The sequence below is a fragment of the Labeo rohita genome, chromosome 5, assembly GCF_022985175.1.
Source record: "Labeo rohita strain BAU-BD-2019 chromosome 5, IGBB_LRoh.1.0, whole genome shotgun sequence".
Classification (NCBI taxonomy): Eukaryota; Metazoa; Chordata; class Actinopteri; order Cypriniformes; family Cyprinidae; genus Labeo; species Labeo rohita.
Window position 1 is genome coordinate 29,541,545 of NC_066873.1, and position 19,453 is coordinate 29,560,997.

The 19,453-nt window shown below is 36.7% G+C and overlaps 1 protein-coding gene across 1 annotated transcript in view; it reads right to left on the reverse strand.

Annotated features, from left to right (window-relative positions):
• Positions 1-3,797: 3,797 nt before the first annotated feature.
• The window catches only part of nsmfb (NMDA receptor synaptonuclear signaling and neuronal migration factor b), a 43,822-nt gene continuing 28,166 nt past the window's right edge, over positions 3,798-19,453 (reverse strand). Inside the window, 9 exon segments of the mRNA XM_051109948.1 lie at positions 3,798-7,770; positions 8,265-8,340; positions 14,355-14,457; positions 17,362-17,441; positions 17,559-17,629; positions 17,789-17,822; positions 18,144-18,227; positions 18,375-18,429; positions 18,431-18,500. Of these exon segments, the coding sequence (XP_050965905.1) occupies positions 7,673-7,770; positions 8,265-8,340; positions 14,355-14,457; positions 17,362-17,441; positions 17,559-17,629; positions 17,789-17,822; positions 18,144-18,227; positions 18,375-18,429; positions 18,431-18,500 (671 nt within the window). The 3' untranslated portion in view covers positions 3,798-7,672.

Sequence of the window (19,453 nt, forward strand, 5' to 3'; positions counted from 1 at the left end):
AGCCTGGATGATCTTTACGGTTTATATCTAAGTTCAGTCCAATTAACCTTTAAGCTGCAAACATCTGAGACTTTCAGTTAACCATTATAGCAGCGTGCAGCGTGAGGTGTGGGAAAAATCAGACAAGGAAAGGTTAATCTAAAATTCTGAGCAAAGGATTTGCATCTGTCTGAGCTTGAAATGAATAGTTGATAGAATGCAGGAGTTTATAATAAGAGAAATTTAACAGTCATAAGAGCAGAGTGCTTCATTAATCTAATGTTCACTCTTCTCGCTGACTCATTTTCTTTAAGCATTATCTTTGCCCTAGACCTTGCAGTGTGCACAGGACAGTATTTTTAAACATTTATTCTGATCATTACAGAGATATTATCCTTCAAAATACTGTTCAGGGTTTTAGAGAACCCAAGGCAGTTTAACTAGGGAATTAGCTTGGGAAAACACAGCATTGCTTTAAAGAATAACTATTATGCAAAATTCACTTTTACAAGGCGTTTGAACACTGATGTGCATCCACAGTAAGTGTAAACAACCAGCACAAAATGGTAAAAATCCACCCACTCCTTTTTTTTTATAATCCCCATAAATCAGAGGCAGTGTGTGAAAAGATTTACTCCTACTGTGATGTCACAATAGGAGTAAGCCCCACCCATGTCTTGTGACAATCTGCCCAATTCGCACTGACCCCACCCTGTTTGAAACGCATATAATCCATGTTTATATCATCACTATAGCTCCTATTTGCATATTGCCTGTGCCACATAAATGTTTCAAAAAATGGTTTTGGATACAAATGTGTGTCTCCAAAGACTCTCAGCATCTAAGCCATGGAGAACACTGGATAAATTTCATTTATGGAAGAAAATGTGCCGAAGAGTCTTATATATTTGTGCAAATCTTTTTATGCTGGACTGCTTCGTAACAAAGGTCAGTTCAACACAGAATTTGCACAGAAGCTGATTCTGAAAGATGTTTAAACATCATATCCAGAGCAAGTAAAAATTGCCTTAGTTTTCTGAATGTTTCCAAATTGCATTTCCAGATGTGCTTGTTAGCATGCTGTACAGCTAATGTGGCTAAAATTACCACTGTCTCTGACTGTATTCACAGAGAGCAAAGCTATGACGTCAGTTTTATCCCAAAAGCAATCACTGTCTACATATTTCATAAATAATTTCTGACATTTTGGCTTCATGAGATTCTCCAGTTTTGTTATCGATGGACTACCTGAAGAGCTTTATAAAGGTACACACACGAGAAAGGCGTGTTTTTGCTCATGCCCAAAGAAGGGCAAATTTGAGAAGCTATCCCTGGTGAAAAAAACAGCATATGCTGGTAGGCATGTTTTGATGTTGGGATGCTGGTTAGGTATGTTTTGATGCTGGTTTAAGATGGTCCTTAGCTGGTTTAAGCTGGTCCTTTGCTGGTTTATGCTGGTCATGTTGCTGGTCAAGGACCAGCATAAACCAGCAAAAGACCAGCTTAAACCAGCACCAAAACATACCTAACCAGCATCCCAGCATCAAAACATGCCTACCAGCATATGCTGGTTTTTTCACCAGGGATAATAAAAGATCTGTGGGGCTCTGGGGACACCAGAGACTTTGGCTACGTTCACACTGTCAGTTTTTGGGACTGACGACCGCACTTACTGGGGTGTGAGTCTTGAAATGTCCCGTTCACACAACAGCTTACAGTAGGATCTCACATACTGTCTGTATGAACTTGCAACAGGAGTCAAGCCCGTATTCCTTACCAGTAACCACAGCAACAGTGACCAAAGTAATTTCAAACGTGGCGATGTCCATAAAACTGGAAGCCTTACCACTTTGTGACATGACAAAAGTCCAATTGAGCAGCGAGTTCATCCATTAGACCTTCATTAACCAACAGCAGCTTTTATATTTGGGTGGAGAGCGGAGCATTTGAGTCACGTACAGAACACAAAACTGACAGGAACGGTTTACGGTGGAGACTGGATATAAAACTTTCAGATGACACACAACTCATTTCACCGTTACTGAAACCACACATGAAAAAACGGCACACATGGTAGACACATTTGTGTGGCAGAGCAAATGCTCATCACCATGTATGATATTACTTTGGTCACTTTTGCTGTGGTTACTGGCAAGAAATACAGGCTTGACAGCCGTTGCACATTCATAAAAACAGTATTTGAGACACTACTGTAAACTGCTGTGTGAACGGGACATTTCGAGACTCACACCTGCTGTCAATCCAAAAACTGAGTGTGAATGTAGCCTGTATGAGTGTGCGGAATAAGGACTCAAATATAAGACTGACAGTTGTATTCTGCTACTGTGTGAATGTGGCCAACGTAACCATAAGATTATTACTCTGTATTTTTTTAATGTGTCAAAGTAACACAATGTTACACAATGTCATTTTAGAACAGTCACATTTGCTTGTCTACGTTTTTGAAGAACACAAGAAAGCAGCTTCAATAATATCTGCCTACTGCGTTTTGATTAGGCCAGAGGAACTTAATGGAAGCTGAAAAAGGAAAATAATTACAAAATTATTCCCTGGGAGTTGGTAAAATTAAGGTTGATTACTATTAACTTGACTTTGATTGTACTTGTTTTAATAGGACATTACATAACATTCAAAGCACTTTAAGATGCAGGCCACAAAGCATCAGACATTTTTAAATTCTAAACACTTTTCAGACTCCTTTTCCATAATATTCCATCAATAAATGCATGAAAGCAGTAGGTGGTCAAATATGCATTAGCAGATGTGATGCATTACAGATTCCTGGAAGATATATGGGTTTTGTGTAATGACAAGACAAAGACTAAGTGGCATTGTGTCCTTGGTATATGTGGGGCAAAACCAGTAAGTCCCACAGTACACGTTCTGTTTCTCTCTGGCAGCCTGTACGTGTTCGTGTTGCTCAGAGATTGATCGCTCCCCGCTCTCTCCCTCCTCCATGCCCTCACACAGAATCAAACTGCTTGACCGGCAAAAAAAAAAAAAAAAATGCAGAGCATTCACCCTTTCCCTTTCTTTTTATAAGGCTACTGCTTTATACATATTGATGATAATGTTTTTAATTCCATCTCTGTTTATATTTTCCAATTGAATCACAGAATGCTTTTGTGGTGCTGATGAGCTTGTCTGACTCATTATTTTTAATGAACCAAAATCTCCAGAGACAAACAGTTTCTCAACTCCAGCGCAGCATCACCAATTAAACAGTGCAAGCTGTGATTATGTCAAGAGATTTGGCAGAGTGGCCTTTGTTGCTCTTCGGGTCACTATTGGAAACAGGAAACTAAAAAAGAAAAGGAGTGAAAGAGAGAGGACTAAAAAGTAAGGACAGAGGGAGGTTGTTCTAGACTAGTTCATGCTGTACAGTGGTTTGTCCAGCATTTAATGAAAGCACATGGCAACCTTTCCCGATGGCTTTGTGTCAGGCTTTTTGCTCTGTACCACAGGGAATCTCACCACAGTCGTTTTTCTATTACTCACACTCAAACCAGACCCTTTTGCTCATGAGGGAAGAACTCTGATCCCCCTGGACTATTCGCTGCTAGCGTAGGCTACTTACATTCAGAGTGTGTGCGATTGTGTGAGCGGGTCTATCCATGTGTGTTGTATAAACAGCATTTAGAGATCATAATGGATAGATTGAGAAAAGGACAAATCTAAGTAAATGTCATCCATTTTTATTTCTCTCTGGTTTCCTCTTCGGGATACGGCTGGTCACGTGTTCACTGACGGAGATAAATCATCAAGTGAAAGAAAGAAGACTCGAGACAAAATTCCACTTAAAACTGGGTACATTTTACTGTAAAACAGGTTAGGAAACATTTCCAGTGTTCATTGCTGTGAAGAGGTTGTACAATGAAAAACAAACAGTTGTACAGCAAACTACCTTCCTGAATACAACGTCTCATAGTAAATACTGTGAACACTGAGCTAAAGAGATAGAAACTATGAGCTTACGCTCGGTCTTTAAAGTAGCAAATTGACAAGATGAGCTAATTTGCTTAAGAAATATTGACCATTTAACTGAACTAATCACTATAATGTCATATTTGGCAATGTAGCCAGACTAAGAAAACCATACATGTTTACTGTCATCACTCTTCAAGACTTTCTAGGTATTATAATATAGGCTATTTAAAGTATTATCATTGCTACTGACAATGCTTAAAAGTGATTAGATTCACCCGTTAGGCTTCGCAGAAATTAAAAGACACAAAAACATATTTCTCTTAAAAACACCATGAACCAAAGAGTCTAATGGCGCAATCATGATGCTATCAATCATTCAGCATTCATCTAATCAACCACTCCATGTCAAACAGCAGGACGCCACCTTAGAGACACAGGACAAGAATAATATAACTGATGATGTAACTAAAATATTTTGCTTTAAAAAGCTGAAAAATATTACAGTTGAAGCAGCGAAACAGTCCCGACATTAAAAAAAGATATCTTCGTGTAATATTCTTCATATTTTGCCCTACAGGTTGAAATCAGGCACCTGGAGGCATTTTCTGTCTACAAGCAGGTAAAACATCAAAACAACACCAGAACCATTTCTCTTTAAAGAGGACATTGGATGCAAAACGCACTTTTTAATCCTTAAAAACCGTAACAGTCTCAATTTTCAAGCCATTTTGATTTTCTGATATTGCCCAAGCCCTGCCTACAACCACTGATGGACTGTCCTATATTATCATATTTCCACCCTCAGCCAGTTGTATGCAGTTGTGGCTAAAAGGGATACAGCTGCGGCTAGAAAGTAACAATAAATAATATAAAATACACTAAAATTGAAAGAGAGGGGTGGGGTAGCTCATTATCATTTAAAGTGACACACACCGAAATGGTTCGATGTGAACAGAGCTGTTTTTAACAGGGTAAAAAGGGCTGTTTTACATGACCATTTCATGAAGAACATAAAGAATCATACTTGTTGAAAATGAGCATCCAATGTCCTCTTTAATATCAACATATCAGGCTTTCAGGTTGTAATCTTGTGTTTTCATGCATCTCAGTGCCTTGTCAATTTCAAAGTTTACGAATTATTAATGTCTGAATTAGCATCACAATAATCATTTCGTTTAATTGCTTCATATCGAGATCATAAATAATTCGTGCAGCAGAGAGAGAAACTGCTTGAAGCCTTCAAGTATTATTGCCCGAAGCTCAATGATATCGCATATGTTTCTCTCCATTGTGCTGCAAAGCCAGTGGCCGTGGTAAAAATAAAACGGATGCTGTTGGAAGCATAAACAGCACACAAAGATATTCAAACAACAGCTTTTAGAAGCAGTACAGCGTGTCCTAGAAACAATACAGCTTGTGTTACAATGTCTATTGCTACGGAAAATAGTTTGAATTAGTGAATTAGGAAATGAGACACCATGCATGCTTCCACCAACTCTCCTTTCATTTCCTAAAACCTGCCTAACGTGATGCATAACAATGAATACATGACTTTCTGATGCAAGGCCATACGGCATACACTAAACATCTTATTGCAAAAGTAAGGGGTCTTCGCACATCACGTTTCACACCTGACGCGTCAAAGACCTTTCTGCCAATCCAGATGGCTCCATGATCCTCAAGAGCTCTTGCTGAGTCCTTATGGTTCTCATGTGGCAGTGGCTCAACACACAAGAAATCAAATGTTCTATGTTCTATTACACCCATAGATCATATATATTCTTAGCTAGCTTTTTACAATCAAGCATTATAGCATACAATGACTTTGGTAGAAACATGATTACGTGAGATTAAATGATCTTGGATAGCAAAATACAAAGCCGTATCAAGACATGCGATCGTCTGAACAGTAAAGAAGCGGTCGGGCTGTTTTGATTTGATCTAATCAGAACACACTCCGTTCCCCGATGGCCCTACAGATACATAGATTTTGTGCTTTATTTGATTTTCGAGGCGTCTGCATGAGTGGTCAGAGATGAAAAGAGATGTGATGGATCAACACAAGGCAAACACAGATGCATCCTTCACATCTCAGTGCCCCGTCTGTATCTCTAAGCTAAAACACACTCACAAACACAGATATGGATATACATGTATTTCTGCACATAGTCTCCACAACTGCGATTTTAAACTACCGTTTTATGCTCTAAATATAGCAATATTATATATCTTTTTCCACCGAATATTGCAACACATTCTCATCTTCATATTATTACCCCAGAAAGACTAACCACATTGCACTTTTTCAATCTGGCAGCTCTTTATGAAATGCTTTGGACTGTCTATTGCACCAGCTGCTGCTGTTTTGCACTTGAACATCCACTCGTAATGATTAAAGATTACAACTATCTACTGTTTTATCTGTTTGGCGCGTCCAAAAAACACACCCACGCACTGACGAGAGTGATTTGAGAACATTTTCCTCCACAGAGAACCACTTTAAAGGCTAAATGTACTATCCTGTATACTATGAAAAAACTAATCTTGATATTCAAAACAGGATCACAGTAACATTCAGTACCACTTACTAGTGAAAAGAGAAATATTGCAGATACAATTGCACTTTGACTTATCAGAAATGGAAAATGATCAGTTTTCCTGTACTTACAAAGAAAACACCACAAAACAGAGTTTGACATCACGTCAAATACTCACAGACGCATATGACAAACAAACAGACAGAGAAAATACACAAATATGACACGATCTGAGCGCAAATTCACTAGCTGAATAGCGTTGTCTATATTACTGTCAAAATGTATCAATCTTTTAAGATGCTAGAAAATTTCGAAAAGCTAAAAGACGATCTGCCGATCTAAAATGAGCTCCGTCTACACATGCCTTAATGTTACACGTACAGTACATGAGTCTATAGAAATCTAAAACATCTAAACACACAAATCTCCTGATGCAGAGGGGTAACTCAATCATTCAGACTGAATGACTTTCAGCTGAAAAAAGTTTTTTGCCTTCCTCTTCTCTCTCTATCTAAAGATGGTACAGTACAGAGGGAGGTCAGTTAAATGAATGAAACCTGAGTTTTATTCCCTCTAATGAATCCTAAACAAAAAAAACACCATACTTAACAACTAAAACAGTGCAATATTATGCTGAAAGTTAATTACAGTAGTTATTTTATAGAGTTAGAGTGAATATGTACATACAACAGATATGTAGTTCCACAGTTTATCCTGCATTTGTAGATAATGAACATTAATATATTAACCTCAAGGCTTTTTTCACTGTTAAATGGCCTTGTTTCACTGTCCCTGCTAGTTAACCACAAAAACAGCTACTCGAAAATACTAAAAAACATCTGTTCTTATTTTTCCTCCTTCTTAATACAGCTTCTTCAGTTCTCAAAGAAACTGAACATTATTTTCTAAACCTCTCGCAGGCTAAAAGACTAAGCCCTGCCGATATCTACCGAATGTTTCTCTTTCAGGCTGAAAGCTCAAATGGATGGGGTGAACACACAGCACCTAACAGTAATGGCTGCTTCGCCCAATCTGAGGGCAGAGAATTGGAACGTCTTCTCAATGTCAGCCATCCTCATCCTCAACTCCCATCTTCCTCCTTCCACCTCAGGGCTTTTCTGCCCAGGCTCTCTCTGGAGGGAACGTTGCCGCGTGGGCCCTAAAGAAAGCTACCTGCCTCTTGGGCTGCTGAAACCAACGACACAATGTCACAGAAGATCATCGTAGTCGAGAAGTTTGGAGTGCTGGCGGCTCTTCCACAAGCGGTAGAGGCGGAAATCGAAGTACATCTCGATCATCTCCTTACCTAGGAGTGAAGAGAGCACAACAATTTTAGCTCTCCTTAAAATATCTGACCATAAAAATCACAGGCAGCGTGTCACACATGTACCGTACCATCCGCTGTGTAAAATAGATCTTCTTGTGGGTGTTTTAAATACAGTTCTCTATTTAAAACAGTGGTAATTATCCTCAACAGCGCGAATCAAGCTGTGTAGAGTCCATAGGGGACAAAAGGAGATGGAAAAGGAGGGAGGGGGACAAGTGAGCCTCCTGGGTCCAATGAAGAGACAGAAACAGTGGGAGAAGAAAATGAGGTCTTAATTGGTGAATAATTACTGTCAAATCAATAGCTAAGGCATGGATTAGAGTTGGGGTCGGAGTTCACAAGACACACAGGACTCGCAATACTTTGCACGTTTTTGAAATGCATGTTTAATAGTTTGTTTACTGCATGTGTGTCAGAATATGTTATTGGTCATGTCTAGTGTGAGTGTGTGTGTTTGTGTGCAGTACACTCACCCTGAGCTGACAGTTCCAGTGGAGACTTAAACTCAATGGCATGAGGTTTCATCAGTCTCTTGAGGTTTTGAAAAAGCTGAGGACGAGAGAAAGTTTTGCTGTTTCACTACTGTTTACAGTTCAGAATCAGAATCAGAAAGGGCTTTATTGACTAGTACGCTTGTGCATACAAGGATTTTGTTTTAGTGTCACAAGCTTCCTGTACAGAGAGGCAACGACACACAGACAATAATCACAATATTCACAATTAAAAACAGATATTACAGATATATTTACAGCTTTTTCAATAATAAATGCTGATACCAATATTTAACTAGAAGATAGGTCGATAATGTAGATATATATAAACAATACATTTGATACATAACATCATGTAATGAATGCAGATGGGATATACACAAAATTATTTGATTTGATTATATACCGTACACTCAACATTTAATATTTTAAGTAATAATAATAATAGTAATAATTATTATGATTATTATTATTGACCTAAAATATTAAAATGTTGCATACACAACAATAATAACAAGTATTTAATAATAAAAATAATAATAACAGCAACAGCAACAACTTATTGGTTTAACAAAAAAACTACTAGTATTTATGGAAGCCTGTTTCTGCCACTAAATAATTTTTTTTTAAAAAGGTATTGCAATGACTTTTTTCCCCCTCAGAATTGTGATACAAACTTGCAATTCTGACTTTTTTCTCAGAATTGTGAGATATAAACTCACAATTGTGAGTTATAAAGTCAGAATTGCGAGATAAAAACTCACTATGGCGAGAAAAAAAAACTGAGAATTGTGAGATATAAACTTGTAATTGTGAGTTATAAAATCAGAATTGTGAGCTATAAAGTCAGAATTCCAAGACAAGCTCGTAATTGCGAATTATAAAGTCATAATTGTGAGATATAAACTAGTAATTGTGAGTAAAATATTTAGAATTTGTGAGATATAAACTTGCAGTTTACTCGCAAGATATAAACTAATAATTTAGAGATATAAACTCGTAATTGTGAAATATAAACTCACTATGGTGAGGAAAAAAACAATTCCGAGACAGACTTGTAATTGTGAGTTATATAGTCAGAATTGTGAGAAAACTTAGAACTGTGAGATATAAAATTAGAATTGCGAGTAAAAAACATAGAATTAAGAGATATAAACTTATAATTGCAAGTTATAAAGTCAGAATATTGAGTTACACAGTCAAAATTGCGAGACAAACTCATAATTGCAAGATATAAACTCAATTGTGAGTTATAAAGTCAGAATTGTGAGATATAAAGTTACTATGGCGAGAAAAAACAGAATTGCGAGATAAACTTGTAATTGTGAATTATAAAGTCAGAATTGGGGAACATATAAACTCACTATGGCGAGGAATAAAACTATTGCAAGACAGGCTTGTAATTGTGAGTTATAAAGTCAGAATTGTAAGTTATGAAGTCAGTTCTAAGTGAAAAAATTAGAATTGCGAGACAAACTCATACCTGCGAGTTATAAAGTCAGAATTGTGAGAAATCTTAAAATTGAGAGATATAATGTGAGAATTGCGAATAAAAAACGTAGAATTGTGAGATATAAACTTATAATTGCAAGTTATAAAGTCAGAATATTGAGTTATAAAGTCAAAATTGAGAGACAAACTCATAATTGCAAGATATAAACTCCTAATTGTGAATTATTATGTCAGAATTGCGAGACAAACTTGTAATTGTGAGTTATAAAGTCAGAATTGCAAGATACAAAGTGAGAATTGCAAGTAAAAAACTTAGAACTGTGAGATATAAACTCATAATTGTGAGAAAAAAAATCTGAATTGTGAGATACAAACTTGTAATTGTGAGTTACAAAGTCAGAATTGCAAGTAACAAAACAGAATTGTGAAATATAAACTTGTAATTGAGTTATAAAGTCAGAATTGTGAAATATATACTTATTATTATTAATAAGAATTGTTATTAATTGTTATTATTGTTATTAAGTTAGAATTGGGAGATATAAACTCGCAATTACCTTTTTTATTCAGTGGCGAAAAACAGGCTTCCATAAGGATTAGTAGTGTAAGTAATTTAATACTACTTTGTTTTGATTATAATTATTACAGTTATCATTGTTGTGTATATATAACAATAATAACAAGTACTTAATAATAGTAATTATTGTTTCAAATAATTTAGTTTCAGCTGTGTGTCTTTACATTTCAAAATATCCAAATGTCAGTCTATAACTGCTATGAAAGTCTATAACTATTTAAAGCTCACCATAATCTTTATCCAAACGTTCACTCTGTTTGACTTGGTAATCGAATTGACTTCTAATAGGAGCCAAACAGTGATGTACATGCATCATAAACCAGAGGAACCTGAACAGGGCAACCGGAGGAGCGTTAAACTGTGTTCCGCCGTGCTGTGATTGACCTCTGCTAGAGGGGGTCTAGTAGTGTCAATGAAAATCCTTCATATCAGGACAAAGCCTGTCACAGTGCATTAATTGCCTCCTGCCATTCTCTTCCCAATCCTTCAACTTCTGTTTCTCTGGTCGCTGTCAGTATAATCTTTCATCTGGCCATCTTTTCTAAAAGCTATTCTCAACCTCTCTAATCGATCATGAAAGCCACAGAAAGCCTAATGAATCCACGCTCAGCTAATCCATCTCTTTCCACTGTAGTCTCAGGCTCTTTGGTCAGGCCATTTCTGAAACATTACTAAACCAAGGTGCTCGCACAAAGAATCCTCTTTCATCATGCTGCACAAATATGACACAACTGTGAAAATCATAGTTTAAATCAATAAGCAAAAACAGGACTCGCGAGAACGGTTTTGATGATGCTCAGCAAATTAGTCCGTTCCCTGTATTCAGTATAACATTACATGTGCTCAGGCATGTGCTCAGGCAGTCATTACAACCTTATTAGCTTTCTGGTATAGAACACACAAGACATATGGCCGGCTGCTGCTGCCTTGGCACAGCTAATAGAAAACAAATCACAGAGACAGTGTATTACGGTTATCTGATGCTAACACAAAAACCACAGCACAAAACAATCACTCTTTTGAAGTGGATCTTTTAAATGAATTTGATCCAGGTCATAAAAAGGTCTGAATAATTCATTTACGGACTGATCTGGTTCACTGGTTCACTGACTTAATGATCAATCACTTTCTCAAATGTGCACTGTATGGCCTACTTACATGACACTTTTGTGTCCTTTATGAATCATTGCAATTGCATGGAATTGCATACAATATTCATATTTCATACAGGTTTGGAATAACATAAGGGTGAGTAAATGATGACAGCATTTTAAATTGTACCAGACTATTCCAAACACAAAAAGAAGGCAGAGAGCTGTTGGGATGCATGGTGCACCTGGCAAGGCTCTATATATAGAAAGTTCACTTAAGCTCTTTCTTTCCCCTTCAGAAGTAGCAGGGCAGTGCTGAGAGGACCATGGGGGGAAAATTGCTAAATGCAGCGAAAAAAGCATCCATGTTTCCTTTTTTCCCCCTCGCTTCAGTTATTTTCTCTCTGTAGACCTGCATTTGTAAACTTCCTTGATGAAATGCTCATGCGGCAGAAATTCTAAAAGACTAGTTTTGTGCATGATCATGTGTACTTCAATCAGGGGCTGCGTGTACTTCAATCAAGAGACTGCATCCAAATTTGTTTTCAAAGTGTCTGTCATACAGGTGCACCACAGTGCTGTCAACTTTCAGCATAATGCTGCTGCAGAATATTAAATATGCTTAAAAATTATCTGTGTGACTTGAATACAGGAATACTTTGCATAGACATGGAATTATGAAAACAACGAGTTAAAAGTCTGATCTGACCATTCAGACTGCAACATATTTCCAGAAATCAGATTTTAATCTGATCCCAAACCATGCAGAAATGCGGCTTGGATCAGGTTTGTCTGTATTTTGAAAGTGACAATATAGTACCGCTGTATTCTTTGAAATACCTTGAGGCATCATGTAAATACTAGAGCTGGCTCGATACTACTTTTTCAGAACCCATCCCAATCCGATACCAAAATTCTGAGTATTGGCCGATACCGATCCAATACCAGCACAGTTTTTTTTTAATCAGTGTAGAATTTCTATACCTTAATGTGCGTTGACCAGATTATCACTCTTTTGTGTTACACACAATCCACTAAATACAGACAACTTCATTATAAAGAAAAATCACAAATGAAAAAAAAAAAATCATAATCCAAAATGACAAAATAATGACAAAAATACTATTATAAACTAGCAACTTGCTAGTCAGTAGTCAAAAATCGTGAGTGCACAATAATTAATTATAAAATCTAAACTTTTAGTTAAAAAAATATATATATTATTTACTAGGGAACAAATAAAAGTGAATAAGTGTAGGACTAAATCTGGTAAAATGTTACACATTGCTCTTTGTTGTAAAACATATTTATATATAAATATATGACTTGCAGAATTTTGGATTTGGATCTGTGTCATCTGACTGATACCCCGATCCAACAGAAAATGGCAGTATTGTACAATACCGATACTGAATATCGGACCAGCGCACCCCTAGTAAATACCATGGTAATCATTTAAAATCATCTGATAACAAAGTGATGGCACAGTAATGTTCTTTAAGTGTTTATCATTTTATATGGAAGCCCATTTGCAAAAGTCAGAAGTGCGAGATATAAACTCAGAATTCAGTTTTTTTTTCCTCGCAATTCCAAGTTTACATCTCACAATTCCAAGTTAAAGGGATAGTTCATCCAAAACTGAAAATTCTGTCATTATTTACTCAACCTCATGTTGTTCCAAACCCGTGAGAACGTTCATCTTCGGAACACAAATTAAGATATTTTTGGTTAATTCTGAGAGCTTTCTGACCCTGCATAGACAGCAACACAACTGACACATTCAAGGCCCAGAAAGGTAGTAAGGACATTGTTAAAATAGTAAAAATAGTCCATGCATCATGGTACTCTTGTGAATGGCAGTGGAAGAAAAGAGATTATTGAATAAAGTCATTATTTTTGTTTTATTTGTGTACAAAAAGTATTCTTGTAGCTTCATAAAATTACAGCTGAACCACTGATGTCACATGGACTATTTTAACAATGTCCTTACTACCTTTCTGGGCCTTGAACATGTCAGTTGCACTGTCAGGTCTATGCAAGGTCAGAAAGCTCTTGGATTTTATCAAAAATATCTAAATTTGTGTCCTGAAGATAAACAGGTCATATTTATGGGTTTGGAACGATATAAGAGTAATTAATGACAGGATTTTCAGTTTTGAGTGAACCACCCCTTTAAAATCTCACAATTTACTTTTTCTTCAGAATTTCTCTGACTGTTTTTCTCAGTTTACATCTCACAATTCTGTGAAATCACAGAATAAAAATAAAGGTAATTAAGTTTGAAAATGCAGTATCACAATTTGGAGTTTATATCTCACAATTTCAAGTTAATATCTTTTTTTTTTTTTAACTGCAAGACACAAAATCTGAATTGTGAAAGAAAGGGTCACGATTACTTTTTTATTTCTTATCCCATGGGAGAAACAAGCTCCCATAGCTATAAGACAATATCCAGCTTTGCACAACTGAATACACGTCCAGAGCTGTAGTGGCCAGAGGCTACTGTCAGTATGTGCCGCTGAGAGACTGCGTGTGTGTACATGTTGGAGTGTGTGCATGCGAGAGTGTATATGTGACAGAGAAGTGCGGGGGTGGAGGGGTGACAGACTGTCTATCTGTCAGTCACGGAGCAGTTGCTTGTCAATCTGGCACCCTCATCTCCTGCCATCATATCCCTGCCTGACCCTGACCACACTCACACCTGTCTTCCTCTGTTTCTCACGCACACACCTGTCAGTGCATGAAAGTATGAGGCTGTACAGTAGTGTCAGCTCTGCAAGTGTGATTAAATCCATAAATGACTAAGGTTATTAGTGTTTATACACATGTGCAAAGTATAAACACAGTTTTCTATACATACCGAAAGCTCCCACCATCCATCTTTTACTCATAATTTCCTGTCTTGTTTTTATGACAAAAAAAAGATAAAAAATAAATAAAAAAGCTTATTACCTTTTCTCCGTTAGCATTGCCGAGCACATAGCAGCCCATAACGTGAATGAGGTTAGGCTCTGGATTTAATAAACTCATGAATCTGCTGAGTCTCTTCCAGAACCTGCACAGAAAAGCTCTGAATGATTACAAAGGCTACACAGTTCTTCATATTGTAATCACACTTAACAATTTCAGTTAATTGAATTGACATATAAAATATTTATTTTGTGCGGGGAACCTAATGCCGTCGTTTGATAGTCTACACATCCAAAATGATCTGAGCTGTGACCTTGAATTATTTATTTTTGGTTTATTAAACAGTAAATAAACACTGTCTTAACAGTGTCCTCTGTGCAGCATGAAAAACAAAACTATCATTCAATTTTGAAAAAATTATACCTAGCACAGACCACGATAATACTGGAACATTCTCATAATAATCACTGAAGCTGTTGCTGCAAATTTATATAGCTTCACTCAGCTATTCAAACCATACAATTAATCTGTCTACACTGCATAGTAAATCCCTTATTTACACCCTGTATTGCAGATTGTTGCTTATTATAAGAACATTATAGTTGTGTTGCACGTTGTTTGAAATTCTGAAGCAACAGGAGTGAATCTAAAAGGCAATTTTTCACATTTAATTAACAGGGATGCAAACTCATCAGGGGTGAAAAAGGTGACAAAGACGTGACTCCCCTGGGGGGCTCCTGGGAACAGGAAGAGATTTTGTTTAAAATTAATATTAAAATGTGGATTGACAGTCAATTTTAGCATGAAGATATAAGGAAAAACCCTAGACGTAAGGTAGTTTTTGACCACAGTTAATAAAATAATTTAATTTAAATTGTACAAATATCTAAAAATGAAACCAATAAATAAATACTGTATATTACAACTAATACTAATAAATTATTAGAAATATTAATTCGTCTTTGCTTTCAAATGTTCGACCATAGCACTTTTATTTTGGTGGAAGCCCAAGAGAGACTTTAAAAAGACAGTTCACCCAAAAATGAAAATTACCCCATGATTTACTCACCCTCAAGCCATCCTAGGTGTATATGACTGTCTTCTTTCAGATGACTATAATCAGAGTTATATTTAAAAATGGCTTGGCTATTCCAAGCTTTACAATGGCAGTGAATGGCTGTTGAGATTTTGAAGTCCAACAAAGTGCATCCATCCATCATAAATAAGTACTCTACAATAAAGGTATTCTGAAGTGAATCGATGCATTTTTGTAAGAAAAATATCTTTATTTAAAGCTTTATAAACTCTACAATCTCTAGCTTCCGCTAAATGTTGTGCGCACATTCATGAGAGAGTGGCGTTCCAGCAAATGACATAGGACATAAGCATAGCATAAGCACCAATGAGAAGTGACGAATGCAGAAGCGCAAAGGAGAGAGCAAAACGAAACACCAGTCACGAATTAGTATTATAACAAGAGGATCTGTAAAGGAAAATGTTGGAGGATTTCGACATAAGCCAAAAGGAGATTGGATTTCCTTTGCTGTAAACAAAACATGGTTCTCACGAGACTAACATATTGTCACTGGAGCTTACGCTACGCCTACATCCTATGTCATCCGCTGCAACGCCACTCTCTTGTGAACAGTAGGGATGCACGATATTAGTTTTTTGCTGATATCCAATATTTTTCAACTCATTTTGGCCGATAGCCGATGCCGATATATTATTTCTTTTTGTGTGGAAACTCCAACTCCATGTCGCTCCTGTGCGGAAATTATAATCAAATTAATTTTAGTTCGATTTTAACAAGAACTTATCTATTAGAATTAAATAATAATGAAGTTATTTTGTAATGACAGTACACTGAAGCTTTGAAAATAACTAAAAATAATTTATATATCATTCTCATTTTTTCCAGAAAAATGCAGTGGTAACCTTGGTAACATTTTATTTTAAGATTTAACTTTTGTAGATGGTTTAAAGCAAAAGAGTTGTAAAAAAGCTGTAAAATAGCTTCTGACCTTTAAATCAAAACATACTCATGATTTTATGACATTAATTACTGCATACAGTCTAAATGTTATCTGTGTATTTTACTTTCATTTTATTAGAAGTAGGCCAACAGCACCCCCTATGGAATTAAAATCCGTATTGAATGGGCTTTAGGACCCAGGGGAGGCTGCCGCGCCGCAGCTGTTATTACAGTTTATTCTTTCACACACCAAAGGTGTCATTCTGTCCAAAACAGTGAATCTAATCATCATTCAGGCAAAACTTCGCTTCAAGAATGAGCCACACTGCTGACATGATTTAATCGCTACCACACCCTGAGCACATGTGAGTTATTCCTCTTATCAGCAAGACATATCAGCAAAATTTGTAATTAATTTAAAGCCATTATCGGCCAATTCCGTTATCGGTCCGATAATATCGTGCATCCCTAGTGAATGCACATACGACAGTTAGTGGAAGCTACAGATTGCGGTATATAAAGTTTTAAATATAAATATTTTTCTTACACAAACGCAATTGATTCACTTCAGAAGGCCTTTATTAATTCCCCAGACTTTTTATGATGGATGGATGCACTTTTTTAGGCTTCAAAATTTCAACCACTATTCACTGCCATTATAAAGCCTGGATAAGCCAGGACATTTTTAAATATAACTCTGATTGTACTCGTCTGAAAGAAGAAAGTCATAAACACCTATGATGGCTTGAGGAAGAGTAAATCATAAAGTTATTTTCATTTTTTGGGTGAACTATCCCTTTAACGATTCTCATTACTAATCTGGAATATGCATATTAGAAACTAACCAAAGTTACAGCACTTTCAGAGACTGAGGTTGTGTTGAGCAGCATTTACTGAATAAAACTGAATAAAAACACATGATTTTTACCAAAAAAGTGACAAGTTTGCATCCATTAATTAATTGCAGGAGCCATCATAATGTAACATTTTTATGAATTTTGCAGAGCAATTACAAATAGAACAAAAAGAAACATAAGATAGGCTGCACTTTGTTTTGTGAAGGTGAACACTCACTGTATCATGTCCTCCTCCTTCTCTACTTTAGCAAATGTGGCCACTTTATTCTTCAGTAGGTAGAGATGACCTGGACCTCCCTGGAGAATACAGAAAGCAAATTTACCCAGTGCAAAATGACATGTACATAAATACTCCACATGCAGACTTGTGAAAAAGGGAGATATGCAAATAATCACACACATATTTTTTCAAACCTGACAGAAGATGAGCATGTTCCAGATTTTGCAGCCTTTTCTGTAGGCGGTGAGTTTCTTTTCAATCTCCTCTGAAGAGCAGAGAGATGAGAGAAGACAGATAGCAGAGAAGTGGAGAGAGAGGCAACAAGGGAATCGTATGAAATTGCAGCCCAGCTTTTTCATAGTAAACAAACAGCAGGAGCAAACATCAGGCATGCGCAAAAATTGTGTGGCCAATTAACACTTACCTAGTATATCATCAAAGGTGGCATGTTCATGATCCTGCAGGCAGAAAACAGGGCAAGCATGAACGACTCGTAAAAAAAAAGCTGCATAAATCTGCAACAGGAATTATCAGTTGGTATATATTACGTGGCGTTTTTATCTAAGCATAATTCAAGCATAATATAAGCACTACATCACTAGCTCAGCATTACAAAGCAGCAATTTCAAACAACGATGATTTACACTACTAAAACTTGCATGTGAGAGCTGACTGGTAGACATCATTAGCTGTGCTTAACACGAGAGGCTTTATGCTGGATAATCAAACTTTGATTCTCTTTGATCCCATGTATGACTGCATCATTAAATTATACTCACATAGAGAATGGGGATTATGGAGGGGTCGTCCCGACGGATGATGTTGGGAACGTACTCGGCCTTTGGTACTTTTGATGAAATTAGCTGTTCAAAAACAAGGATGAATAAAACACACTCTTATTAATGAGCCCATCGATGATCAAACAGCTGCGCTACATGTAATGAGGATCTGGCGATGAGTTCATAAAAAGGCAGTTGGCTCATGTCAAAATGATTGAAAGATCTATGTACCATGATTTTAGGTGGGATGAAGTCATCGCCCTCACAGGCTGCTCTTTCCGACTCCCTCTTCCTCCCAGTCGACATCATCACAGTCTTCTTCATCCAGATTGCCAGACGACGCCTGGAGGTCTCCACCTGGGGAAAAGGGTATATGCAAATGCACAGAAACACAACACAAGCACATAAACAACCAATGAGATGACAGATCGTATCAACAAGCATACTGTTGTTCATGTCTGCGAGGTTAGTCAGCCTAACATAACCTCCCCCACTTGTTTATGAGAAGGTCTTACGGAACAACACGTTTAGTGATACAGGACACAAAGAAAAAAAGCACACATATAAACAGCAGAGGACATCCATGGTAAACAGACATTTTACACATACGCACAGATGCTGATATGTGTGCGTGAGTTATGAACTGCATGATGTGTAAATCTTATGAAGCCTCTAAAGAAAATGTCAAATAAAGATTTGTTTTACACTTTTTCTTTAAACTGACTGAAAAAGACATGAAAGGGTGAGTTCACCCAAAAACTAAGATTGTGTCATTAATTAATCACTGTCATGTTGTTTCGTTAAAAAGGTCTATGTGACATTAATGGTTCAACCGTAATGTTATGAAGCTACGAGAACACTTTGTGTGCAAAGAAAACAATTTATTCAACTATTTCTTTTTCAAGTTCACGAGAGTACTATGATATATGCATACTTTTTTTGAATGTGCCAAAGACTGACACGGAAGAGAAGAAATTATTATATAAAGTCGTTATTTTTCTTTATTTGCACACAAAAAGTATTTTTTGTAGCTTCATAACATTACGGTTGAACCACTGATATCACATGGACTACCTTTCCGGGCTTTGAACGTGTCTTTTGCATTGCTGTCTATGCAGGGTCAGAAAGCTCTCGGACTTCATCAAAAATATTTTAATTTGTGCTCCAAAGATGAACCAAGGTCTCACGGGTTTGGAACGACATGACCGTGAGTAATTAATCACAGAATTTTCATTTTTGGGGGAACTATCCCTTTAAATTCCACCACCACAAATTGAATTTTCATAATACAAAAAAAATCTAATTATGTA